We start from the raw sequence: 13,112 nt of genomic DNA, 5'->3' as shown, positions 1-13,112 counted from the left end.
TATTATCCACCATCTTATGTAACTGTAGAACGCCATTTCATACATATTTATTCGTTATAATAAAATGCTATAATCCATCCTAGGAGCGTCATCAACACTATAGTCAAGACCTACAGAGGAAGTAGTTCGGAATTTTCCGTCCTTAAAGAAAGCACTTCCACCGACCCCACTCAACACCGGGAAATATTATTTGCACTACACATATACCGTCCAGTCTGCCTACGTAAATGCCTCATGAACTCATACACATGCCATTACCTTTCCTTTTCCTATTAGAAAAATAATTTCTCCCTTACAGACATCCAACAAATCTTATTGGCTGAGAGTAAACAAATCCCTAATTCCGGAATACGCCTACTCGTAAATAAACGAACATGCATTACTTTTTCAACTAAGATGTTCACACACTACTCATCTTGCAATTCTTACAACGTGAAACAGTTCCATTATTTTTTTTTTTTTTCATTCTTCGGCACACCAGCACACTTAGTTAAACACACATGCACACACACACATCCACACAGAGAGCTACACATAGAGAGAGAGAAAGGCAGAGACTATTATTTTGAAGGTCCAAATGTAACTCATACACAGAATGTAAGTTAAGAGTTTGAAATAAACATCCTTACAACGTGAACCAGAGCCATTGTTTTTTCCCCCTTATTTGGCACACCAGCATACTTAGTTAAACACAAACGCACACAAAAATATGTGCACACACACACATCCACAGAGAGAGCTACACATAGATAGAGAGAAAGATAGAGGCCGTTATTTCAAAGGCCCGAACCTAACTTGTATATAGAACGTTTTTCCAGTTAAACAAATGAATAATATAAGCAATTTAAGTTACGAATTTGAAATAAAAATAATTTCTTATATTTTAAAAGGAAAACTTTTTCACAAGGAAACAAAAAAAAACAGAACATTCTTAAATCACAGATAAAATATTTTTCCAGAAATAAACAGAATTTTATCGCTACTGGTTTTGATTTATCATAACTTTTAGGATATCATAACTTTTACATCCTTATTTCATTCCCCTCCTCATTTTTTCTTGAATCCTTGAAACAGCATTTTTAACATCTTGAAATTTTATTAAACCTTTAATTTTAAGTTTTTTCCCCGATTTTTTTCCCCTTTTGTTATGGGGGTTCTCACTCGTGTCCGTCAGCCGAAATTATTTTTATTTCAAACTCTAATTTGTTTTTATTACAAACTCTTAACTTATTCATTTGTTTAATTGTAAAAACGTTCTGTTTACGTTCATTCCCTTTTTGCTCGATATAGGGTTGCCAATCCTGCCGATAGATAGATAGATAGAGGGGGAGAGAGAGAGACAGAGAGAGCTTTGACCTCATTTCATTCACGCGTCCTTTTTTTATTTTTACACACAAATGCATCAGAATGCAAAATAACATTGATGTTTAAAACTCTTTGTGCATACTTTAATCTGTTATAACTATTATTGAATGTTTTGTTATTAATTATTTACCCAAATAGGTCACAAAGCTAAATATATTGTTTTTTATTATTACATACTTTACATTTCGGGCTAATTTCTTGCAACCTACATTCAGAAAATGGAGTGTCTATTCCGAAAGTCGTTCTTAACATAGGTAGGTTGGGGAGGAGGGGGTTCCATTCCGATTGCCGTTCTTAACATGAGGAGGTTGGTGGTTGGACTACAACAACACTAACCGTATTTTAATTTTTTACAGGAGGGGTGCTAGTATAATAATAGATACAAAATCTTCATTAATCAAGATATCATATTTAAGCATATTTTATGACCAGGCAATGCCAGGCGGCCTGCTAGTTTAATTATAATTAAATAAAGTTTTTGCTTTAGTTCAAATCAAAGAAATGTTTTCCACTTTACATCGTCTGACAACATCTGACCATTACTTTGAAAACAACACGAGACAAGAATTTTTCTAATTACAAAAAAAAATAACAGTTTCTGATGATGATTATTTTACTATTCAAAATTAAGAGGGGGGGGAAAAAAAAACACCAAAAAAGCCAGGTTTTTAAATTAAAAAAAAAAAAAAAAAAAAAAAAAAAAAGTAAAATCTAACAAAATTTAAAGCTTTGTTTATTTTACTGTTTTGACAAAACCAAGACAAATAGAGAAATAGAGAATATCTATACTCATTTCATGAACTTTTTATGAAAATCACTCCAGACAAGGCATGAAGCCATTTAAAGTAAGAAGCTAAAAAAATACTACTTCAGGGTCAAAAGCTTGGCAACGATAAGTGTTAGGTTAATAGATTTCAACCAAGAAAGCAATTCTTCCCCTTTGTCAGAAAAATTGCCCATGGAATGTGAAGACTAAAGAACAAAATAAGTGAAGTGAGAATTACGAGGTTGGTAAAAGTAAACCCAACATCCAGTTTCTACTCTCAACATAAAAGATCCGATGATTCATCAGAATTGTAATTGAAAAGAAAGAAAAAAAAAAAAAATTGGACCTTTTTAAGTTATTGAATTCAGCATCAAAATCGGAAGAATTTGAGCCTATTTTCCAATGCCGTAAACAATTCTTTTAATTGACCTTTTTTTTTTTTTATTTAAAACTTAATTTTTTATCGCTGGTATTTATGTAAAAGTAATAAATATTTATTGATTTTAAACAATCAATAAAACTAAAATCTATAGATCTCGCCAACTTTTTACGCTCCTGAAAATATATTTATTTTATATAAATTATTACACCCTCCTCCTTCCCAATTTTTTTTGATAAATAGACTCAGTAAATGTATTGTACTGGAAAAATATTGGAACCATCAAATCATGAATAATACTACTAACAACGCATATTTTTACTGTCATATAAAAGGAACTGTGTCTGAGTGTTCATTCCCACGGACTCAAAAACGGCTGGGCCTATTTTTATGAACTTTCACACAAACATACTTTATGTGTCTGGCAGTGTTCTTAGATAAGTTCCGTATCGAAATGTCTTCAATAGGTATCGATAATTGAAATATTCTATTGAAAGAAGGAACGTGATTTTGACCAAAGTTTACACCTTACACAGCCTAACATCACAAGTGCATTTGAGAAGTTTTATTACCACACAAATCAAAAGGCCGGACGTATAAAACCAACAGTAAGTTCTTCGATATTTAAAATGAATATTTCTGCTTAAAGCACAATTGCACTATGATACTTGACTTTTTCGTTTTAAACTTTAATTCAAGCCATTATATATAAAAAATAATTTTATAAAAACAGTAGATTCTCTACAGTGCAATGTACACTATAACGTATAGTGGAATAAGTCACTGCGGGGAGACATGTGAAGCTTCCTCTCAGTGCACTGCAATGAGTCCCCAACTAGAGCAGGCAATCAATTGATTTGATTGAAAAATAGGCAATTTCATCGATTTCGATGACAGTAAAAATATGGGAGTGTGAAACATTCGTTAATCATCATTCACTCCTGGGCAACATCAGGTCTCCCTGCTAATATAATCATCAGGTGTGTGTGGCCTTCATAAGTGGTGACCAAATATAGAAAAAAAAAATACAAAAACTCTTTTTTAAAGTATGTTCTTTCATTTGGAACTAACTATATGTTAGAGAGGGCGGGGGGCGGGGGGGGGTAGAGAAGGGGAAGTCACTTGGTAAGTGGCAGTCATGCTTGTGCATGGCTTCTATCACCTCCCCTCCTCTTCCCCAAACTGTCTAATAAATGAGGAGATGATAACTGAAAAATCCTAAGAATTTATGAAACGACCCACAAATCTACCAGTAATATTACTGTGGAATGAAACCCAACCACATAACAATTATATATTGATGTGGTCATCATCCAAGATGTAGTCTTCCAGATGATCAAGAAGAAAAGAAAACAACATCTATGACCAAGTCAGCATATTAAAGGTCAAGATGATCAAGTCAATAAAAGAAAATGTTACATATGAAAATTCAACAAGCAAAGTTTCTTTCCTAGAACTGATGTCTGTGGAACACAATGCCACGTGGCTGCATCCCAGCTGACTATAACAGTAATTTTCTAGTAAATACGTTCTTGTTGAACAATCTTCTTAAATAATCAAACCCTACCCAAGTTCCACCATTACTGATCATCAGTGTTGTCTCACCATCTACCTGACACTCATTAACCCTTATCTTCGAGTGGACCTTGGGTCTTGATTAGTGGTGAACCCCTATTTAAAAAAAAAAAAAAAAAAAAAAATGTATTTGTCATCAAACAAAAGTCTTCTTAATGGATTTTCGTACCTTTTTTAGTGACTCAGCTTTTTTTTTTTTTTTTTCTAAATTTATTAAGGTTTACTACTTATCAAAGCCAGGCGGCAACTCGAGGATAGGGATCAACCAACATCAGGTGGCTGGTGAGAACACAGTAATGATCAGCAATGGTGGAACTTGAGTAGGGTTTGATTATTTAAGAAGATGACCTGACAAGAACTTGTTTACATTGGACTTGAAAACGATCATGTTAAAGTCAGCTGGGAATGTGTTCCTTAGCTGGACAGTTCTAGAAAAGAAACTTTTGTTTAGTTAAGGAAAATTGCTGATAGTTATTGTAGTTAGACGAGTTCATTGCAAATGTTTAATAGACGGGGGGGCTTTGACTTATGATATCTATTAATCTAAATGTAATGTAGCTTGTATGTTCTTTAATTATCATAGTCTGTTTATTTTGTTGACGGATCAGGATGATGCACCAACAGAGAGCAAAGTAATATATTCAGTAACATAGAAAGTACTGTACGTGGATTGACTAAGAAGGACGAGCACTCACCTCTACAATCGTGATGGATATTCGGTTAAGTAATTCGAATAAAATTACTTCTGATGTGAAATGAAAAAATTTGCTTAAATCAAATTCATCCATTCGTATCAGCCAACTGTATTCGACATCAAATTTTTCAAGATCTCTATAAAAAGAAAACAGAAGAAAAAAAAAAAAAAAAAGAATGTTTTATTAAAATTAATTTTTGTGTTTTTCTAAAGCACAAAAGGAAAATAGAAAGAAGGGGAGAGAGAAATGATAGGGGAGCAGGATCAAGAGAGAGAGAAACAATAGGTTGATAATCTCCATATATAATATTTCGATTGCAGAAATTCCCCTCTGGACCAAAGTACTGTAGGTTTACAACAACAGATGCCACATACAAATTTATTATGTCTAGACTATTAGCCACTATCTTATGTAACTTTAGAATGCCATTTTAGACACATTTAGTCATTATAATAAAACCCTACATTTCATCCTAGGAGCAACATCACAATCGCAACCATCTTTAGAGGAAGTAGTTCCTATTTTTCCCCTCTAAATATCAAGTCCTCCTATACTTTATTTAAGCCTGCACAATCTATTACAATCGTTGCTGAATTAAAAAAATAAGTGTTTTGGCAATATCATCTACTGGATTCTCGACATTGCACACACGTTAACTTTTGTTTATGGGTGAGGGGTAAATTTGTACATTAGTCCACCTCCACAATTTTCTTTAGACTATCAACTATGCTGATTAAGAAAATCTCATTCAAATTTTGTGGAGATAAGTACTTATAGAGATATAAAGACTTGTAATATGCACTGTAACTCACTGGCTGCCAGGTTAGCATGCGTGATAAACAAATCTACTTCTCTCTTACCAATGCTACCACCCTCCATTTTTATCAAAAAAAAAATTTTTTTTGCATCTGCGAGTGAGTATGCTGACAACGATTATCACGGTAAAATTTGGGGGAATTATTCCCCCACCCCCACCCCACAAAAAGAGATTGTCTACTCTGAAAACCATTCTTTACATGGGGAGTTTAGGATTTCTATTCCAAATGCCTTCTTTGAGTATTGTCATGTTAAGAACTAACATGACAATACTCAAAGAAGTGAAGTGAAAAAAGTCTTAATTGTTTTACACGTTAAAAAAGATGACAAAACTGAAATTTACTTAATACTATTAGTTGGTTGGTTGGTTGGTTGGTTGTTTTTGTTTTACGGCATATCAACCCATTTACGATTATTTAATGCCGAATCCAGTGATTTTGAAGAAAATTTTTTTAATAGAATATATGTTTTTTTTTTTTTCAAGTTGGTTTCTATTTGACCCATTGTTGGTACCCTAACAGGTAGTACCACTCTGGATCAGAGTGGACCTAGGAGCAATGGCAATTAAGGGGTGGCTCTACACTCCCCAAAGCCCACAAGCTGGGGCCTCACCATTGGATATAGTTTAAGGTCATATCCAGGAACAATACTATGTGTGGAAGAGTTAAAAAGAAAGAGGAAGACTTGAACAACAAATAGAAATAGCTAGGACTGCTACCACTGATTTCAATTACTCTAAACAGTTCATATACAGTGAGAATCCCTAATCTCTACAACTTCTGTTTTTACTTTCCATTTTTATTCTAATGGACCATTTTTCGTAATTTTATTACCATATATTTTGGCGTATAAGACGACCCTTAAAGTTAAAAAATCATCTTTAAAAAGAAATCTTTTCATAAAATACCGGTTGTTGCAATCTCTAGCCTAGGCTAAACAAACATGGTTTCGCGATTTAGCAGTCATCTTATACAACCGATATATGATAAATTTACGGAAATTTGCTCCAATTTTGTACCTGGTCTTATCTGACAGTTGCCTTATACACCGAAATATACCATAATTCATGTTGATTTATGCATTCCTTTAATTGCTTTTTTAAAATTCAAACAGTACCTGCATGTTATCGCCCCAAACTAGGACTAATAACCAGTGAAAACCAAATTATTCCATTTCGGCCATGGCCACAAGTGCCTACGATTGTTCATGGATGGCAGTGTCCACCAACAACAACCATAATTTACTTTTTTGTGAGGGGTGGGGGAGGCTTCCACTGGGCAATGCTGGTTAACGGGTCCTGCTAGTAATTGTTTCTCACGTCGATGATGATGATTCAAAGCTATGAGGTAGGCCACTTAAAACATGGAGAGGATCAGGCAGAAAATAGTGCTCACAACTCGACTTTAGAAAGAACAATTTTGATGAGGTTAAAGTTACAGACTTCACCTTTAGCACTTTGTATATAGTCTCTAAAATTATATGGCTATATTTTTAAAATGATAATGTTTAATTAAAAAGTCAGATAAAGGAAGTGGTCACTAGAGAGAAGAAGAGTGTGAGAGATTATTAAATTGATCCATACATGTAACCCATCCTCTTCATCGCCATCACTGATATCACTAATTTGATGTAGAAGAGCAGTACAAAATCTACTGATTCTGCGAGTATCCGTTTCCATAGTGACGGAACCATGTATTCAGTTGCTGAAGAGAGAAAAACAAAGAAAACGGATTAAGATCTTATTCATCTGAAATTAAAAAAAAAGAAAAACTTTCAAATTTTAAATCTCGTAAAATAAAACTAAAAGATTTACAAGGTCAGAAAAGTGTCCATCACAGAAAAGGATCTGATAAGAATTATTGATAAATTTTCAGAATAGGTCCACCTCCACAATTTTCTTTTAAATGACGACTTTTAAAAGTTTTCGACTATGCTGAATATGAAAATCGAATTAAAATTTTGTAGAAATTTGGAAAAAAAAAATAAATTTGGAAAAAAAAAATAAATTTGGAAAAAAAAAATAAATTTGGAAAAAAAAAAAAAATTTGGAAAAAAAAAAAAATTTGGAAAAAAAAAAAAAATTTGGAAAAAAAAAAAAATTTGGAAAAAAAAAAAAATTTGGAAAAAAAAAAAAAATTTGGAAAAAAAAAAAAAATTTGGAAAAAAAAAAAAAATTTGGAAAAAAAAAAAAAATTGGAAAAAAAAAAAAAATTTGGAAAAAAAAAAAATTTGGAAAAAAAAAAAAAATTTTGGAAAAAAAAAAAAAATTTTGGAAAAAAAAAAAAATTTTGGAAAAAAAAAAAAAATTTTGGAAAAAAAAAAAAAATTTTGGAAAAAAAAAAAAAATTTTGGAAAAAAAAAAAAAATTTTGGAAAAAAAAAAATTTGGAAAAAAAAAAAAATTTTTTTTTTAAAATTTTGAAAAAAAAAAATTTTGAAAAAAAAAAATTTTGAAAAAAAAAAATTTTGAAAAAAAAAAATTTTGAAAAAAAAAATTTTGAAAAAAAAAAATTTTGAAAAAAAAAAAAAATTTTGAAAAAAAAAAAAAATTTTGAAAAAAAAAAAAAATTTTGAAAAAAAAAAAAAAATTTTGAAAAAAAAAATTTTGAAAAAAAAAAAAATTTTGAAAAAAAAAAAAAAATTTTGAAAAAAAAAAAAAAATTTTGAAAAAAAAAAAAAATTTTGAAAAAAAAAAAAAATTTTGAAAAAAAAAAAAAATTTTGAAAAAAAAAAAATTAAAAAAAAAAAAAAGAATCACATTAAACTAATTAAAAAATCTTGAAAAATGTGAACCTATTTTGTCAAGCTGATGATGATACAAACTACAATGTTTCTGTTGATGTGACAATGTAAATTTTACAACAAAGCATTCAATTTTTTTTTCAACTTTTTTTTTTTTCTTCTATTCAATTCATAATTCAGACTTTGGATAGACAAAGATCACTATTTAAATATCTATGATTTTATAAACTGTAAAGTTTCATTTCTCCGTTTTGTTACATAGACTTTTAGTCCATGTATATACATAGACTTTGTCCAGTTTTGATATTTATGTATCAACAAAAGTTGTGAATCAGGCAAGCATGAAGAGACAGACCCCTTAGAAGGAGGAGCAAGAGTGAGAGTTGGGATTGAACATTGGAGAGCAGAGAATTGGTTCTGGTGACTCTGAGATGGACAATGTTTCACACCTGCTTTCCTTTGGTTCAATTCAAAGAATTGACATAAATAAAGTTATATCGCTTTTTAGTCACTCAATCCAGGTCTTTCTTAATCTTCCATGTTATGTCCAAATGCAGGAGGTGGCATTCTGTACAGATTTCCTTTTAATAACGTTTTTTGATCGTTTTTTTTTTTTATGATTCACAGAAGAAAAATGTTTACAATAAATATGTAATAAAATAAATGCTTTATTCATTACATACTAGCTGGAGTACCTGGCGTTACCCGGGTATTTGGAGGTTTGTATGTAGGAGAAGGTGACCCTGTTTTAATATTATAAAAAAACATCATGTTAAAAAAATTGGAAAAAAAAACAAAAAGCAAAACAGCGAACAAACGTTAAAAAAAAAAAAAAAAAGGAAAAAAGGCGTAAAAGAAGAAAAAAAAGTTTAGGTAAGAAGATAGGCTCGAACCCGAAGCATCGAGGCTAAGGCGGAAAAAAAAAAATGCCTGACACGTTAATCCTATGCCAAAGAGACATACAATTGAGAACGAATAAAATTAAACCTTTAAAAACACTTGCAGGTGGTTTAAACTAACATCAATGTTTTCTAGGTCAAACATGACGTCATTGTCGTAGTAGCAGGAGGAGAGAAAATGAAGGAACGATTTTTTTCGGCACCCCTCCTTGTAGAAAAGGGTCCAGTTTAGGGTGAAGGAATTAATGTTTTTGGCCAATCTTTCGATATTTGTCGTCCAAGATAATACTGAACTTGTGAAAATCCGTCACCTCTGTCGAAAGTTTTTGCGAGACATACAAACACACACACACACACACACACACATTTTCGCTTTTATATATATAGATTCATTATTATGTAGTGAGGACACATGCATTGCATGGAAAGAAATGATATGAGAATGATACAATGGATGTGTAATGTTAAGCTTAAAAACAGGCTCTGATTGCCTCAAAGGAAGATTAAATCTGAACAGTATAGGGAGATTCATGCAGAATAGGAAACTTTGATGGCATGGCCACATTGAAAGAATGGACGAGAGCTGTTGGGTTAGTATATGTAGAACAGTTGAAGCAGCAGGGTCAGTTCATAGGGGAAGTCCAAGGAAAATCTGGGAAGAAGTGATAAAAATGAATCCGAGGGAAATAGATAAAAATAAAGACCTGGCTGGGCAAAGATAGGTTAGTTTAGAAGTTAATTTCTTCAAACCATCTAACATGTACCGTTATGTAAAATGGACAGTAAACCAAATAATGATTATAAGCAAACATTTGGGGAAGGGGGGGTATAGTGTAATATCTATTCATCAGGATATCATTCTCCTTGGCATTATCTCCTTTGGAGAGTACCTCTTCTTTTTTATGAGGGTGAGAGTGGAGGTTAGTGTTCTATCTGTTCTGTGGTCATGATAGCATCTTATCAGGGAATACTTTTTGCTTCTTGGGGGTGAGGGTGGGGTGGAGTACATCCGATACTGCATTGTGACCACATAAATCTATTTGATTTTAATGCACATGAATTGATAGCCAATTGCATTACTGCATCCTAGCTGTAGAATCACATCTAATATAATGCATGTTTCAATATCAACGAAAGGATAGACCAACCATCTGTTGTTCAGTCAATCATCTTCTATGGCTGAGAAACGATGATTGATTGACAAAAGTTAGAAGTTTTTGACAATGACTACCTGTGTAAACATATGCTGTGCTGCAGATGCCTTGTTAGTGCAAGTGAATGGCAGATCTTGCAGTGATGGATGCTTGGCCAGATGAAGAGAGGTGAACATGCAGACAGATGAAAATATCTCTGACTAGTCAGATCACTCAAGAGATATTCATCTTTGTTACAAAAAAAAATAAATAAATAAAAATAAGTGCCTCATTAGAAGGTTGGTTGTTTTTGTTTTACGGCATATCAACACTTCAGATTATTTAATGCCGAATCCAGTGATTTTGAAGAAAATTTTTTTAATAGAATATATTTGTTTTTTGCAAGTCGGTTTCTATTTAACCCATAGTTGGGACCTTAACAGGTACTACCACTCCGGGTCAGAGTGGACCTGGGAACAATGGCAATTAAAGGATGGCTCCACACTCCCCAAAGCCCGTAGCTGGGGCCTCACCATCGGATATAGTCTAAGGTCATATCCAGGACCCCTCATTAGAAGGAAGAGTCCTGCTCGGATCAGCTTTGCAAGAGAAAATGTATGGAGAGCAGTTGGATTTTATTGTTATCTTCAGTGAATGTTTCCACTGGATGGCTGAACAATAACCACCAACAAAAGTTGTGAATCAGGCAAGCATGAAGAGACAGACCCCTTAGAAGGAGGAGCAAGAGTGAGAGTTGGGATTGAACATTGGAGAGCAGAGAATTGGTTCTGGTGAGAGCTACTGAGGCAGTTGGATCAGTGTATCTTTGCAGGCCCGGTTTGGACCCTTGAGACTCTCAGTAAGGAAGTTAATGGGCCTTGTGTGTCTAGGTCTTGCCAGGAGAAGTCTCTCACATCAATCTTGTTGCAGCAATGTCTTTGATAGTTTGAGTATGCAACTCGTCATCTAGAAGGAGAACATGCCTGGGTGGTGCAAATGTAATGTATTGATGGGCAGCTGAGGTAAAACTCAGGTTTGCAAGTGATTGCTTAGTTAACCATATTATGTGATCTTGTTCATGTATGTGGTGCAGGCCACGGTAGCGGGGAGGAGAAATAGGATAAGGAAAGGAAGAGAGAGGGAGGAAGCCCATGTGTTTCAGTTATATTTATACTTGAAATCAAAGTCCATGCAAAGAAGAAAATATTAAGTTACAAGACAGTTACTAGGTCAGCCATTTTAAAATCTATTACCAATAAATTAAAAAATATAGCTGATTTGTGTTTACTATTGCAACACTTTCTTATTAAACCGTCAAATGTTCTGTTAAAATAAAAACAAAAATGATGGTTCTTGTTTTGTTCTTAATGAAAGAAATGTAGTCATTTTTTTGGACATGCCTCCCATGTAAAAAAATAACTTCTTTTTAATTAAACTTTGTAAAAAAAAAAAAAAAAAGTTTTTACAAGAAAAAAACAAAAAACGATTCCCAGATAATTTTATTCTGAGTTTTCTCTGCCATCTTCAAAAAATGATAAAATGTGGCATTTTTTTATAACCTGATATTTTACAGCTTTTTTTAAGATCAGTGCATTTCAGATATCGACACACTATCTTCTATCTTTATATACACAAAAAATATCTTCAACCAGATTAGCAGTCAGTAATCCTCTTTAATGTTAAGCATTGAAACTCATTTGATAACTGACATCTAATAATGACGGATAAAACATTGCAGTTGTTAAAACAAGAACAATTTTCAGGCAAAAAAAAAAATGATAATTTCTTTTCCTGAAATTAAAATGTCTTACTGTAGTGTCTGATGGCACAAACAGGACTACACAGACAACCTACTCCTTTCACATCAAGTTTTCTCATTGCCCAACAGAACATTTTCCTACGCATGCAATCAAATGTATTCTCAAGATCAACAAAAGCAAATTAGAGGTTTTCCTGGATGCGATGTATTTTTTCTGCAGTTGATGTGCAATGAAAATAGCCTCTGCACAAAACCGAACTGTATTTTGTTTATGCTTTCCATCTCACAGATATGTGTATCCAAGATACGCTTGAGCAGTTTCATTACCTAATCAGTAAACTTATGGTCATTATAGTCGTGCAAGTGAAGGAGTCACCCTTGCAGAGGTCCAGGATGTAGTTCAGTTCCCAATTCTTTGGAATCTCACCAAATCAATTCTGGCTTTGCAAGCAGCTTTCGCGATGACGATTCAAAACTGATCAGCACCCATTTTTTATCATGCAGATAATTCTTTGAATTCTGAAAACATGGGGTGGGGAGCAGTAATTAGAGGTACCTCAAGGATAGAGCTATTTAGCCACTTGAAACTCAACATTTACGATTTTCGCATAATGTTCCATCTGGACTAAATGCTTTCAGATTAATGAAGAGCATGTGTATAAACAATGCTTTAAAATTCGCTAAGTAGCTTTAATTTTAAATTAAAATCAAATTTTATAAACAACTGTCACTCTCACACAGTTTGGAAAAAAAAAATACTAAAAAAAACAAAAAAACAAGGGAGATAACTCAATAATTCATACTTAATAGATTTGTTGTAATGCCTACGAAATCCAATTTGTCACATTTTCTTCATGGGCACATACATCATACAGATTCTCTTTATTTTTGCTTTTTAATATGTTGGAAATTCTGGACAAGAATAAAAATTATTTAAAAAAAAAAAGAAAAAAAAAAGAAAAATACTAGTAAAACTGAAAGAAT

At 32.6% G+C, this 13,112-nt stretch overlaps 1 protein-coding gene across 1 annotated transcript in view; it reads right to left on the bottom strand.

Moving 5' to 3' along the window:
- LOC145243488 (protein FAM8A1-like) overlaps positions 1 to 13,112 on the bottom strand; it is a 34,338-nt gene that overhangs the window by 6,522 nt on the left and 14,704 nt on the right. Inside the window, exons 2-3 of the mRNA XM_080106430.1 lie at positions 7,179 to 7,299; positions 4,781 to 4,916 (exon numbers count right to left, since the gene is read on the bottom strand). Of these exons, the coding sequence (XP_079962556.1) occupies positions 4,781 to 4,916; positions 7,179 to 7,299 (257 nt within the window). The remainder of the gene's footprint in view (positions 1 to 4,780; positions 4,917 to 7,178; positions 7,300 to 13,112) is intronic.

Source organism: Euprymna scolopes, chromosome 22 (assembly GCF_053919585.1).
Source record: "Euprymna scolopes isolate OS-2025 chromosome 22, ASM5391958v1, whole genome shotgun sequence".
Taxonomy (NCBI): domain Eukaryota; kingdom Metazoa; phylum Mollusca; class Cephalopoda; order Sepiida; family Sepiolidae; genus Euprymna; species Euprymna scolopes.
This window is presented reverse-complemented; position numbering and strand designations above follow the sequence as displayed.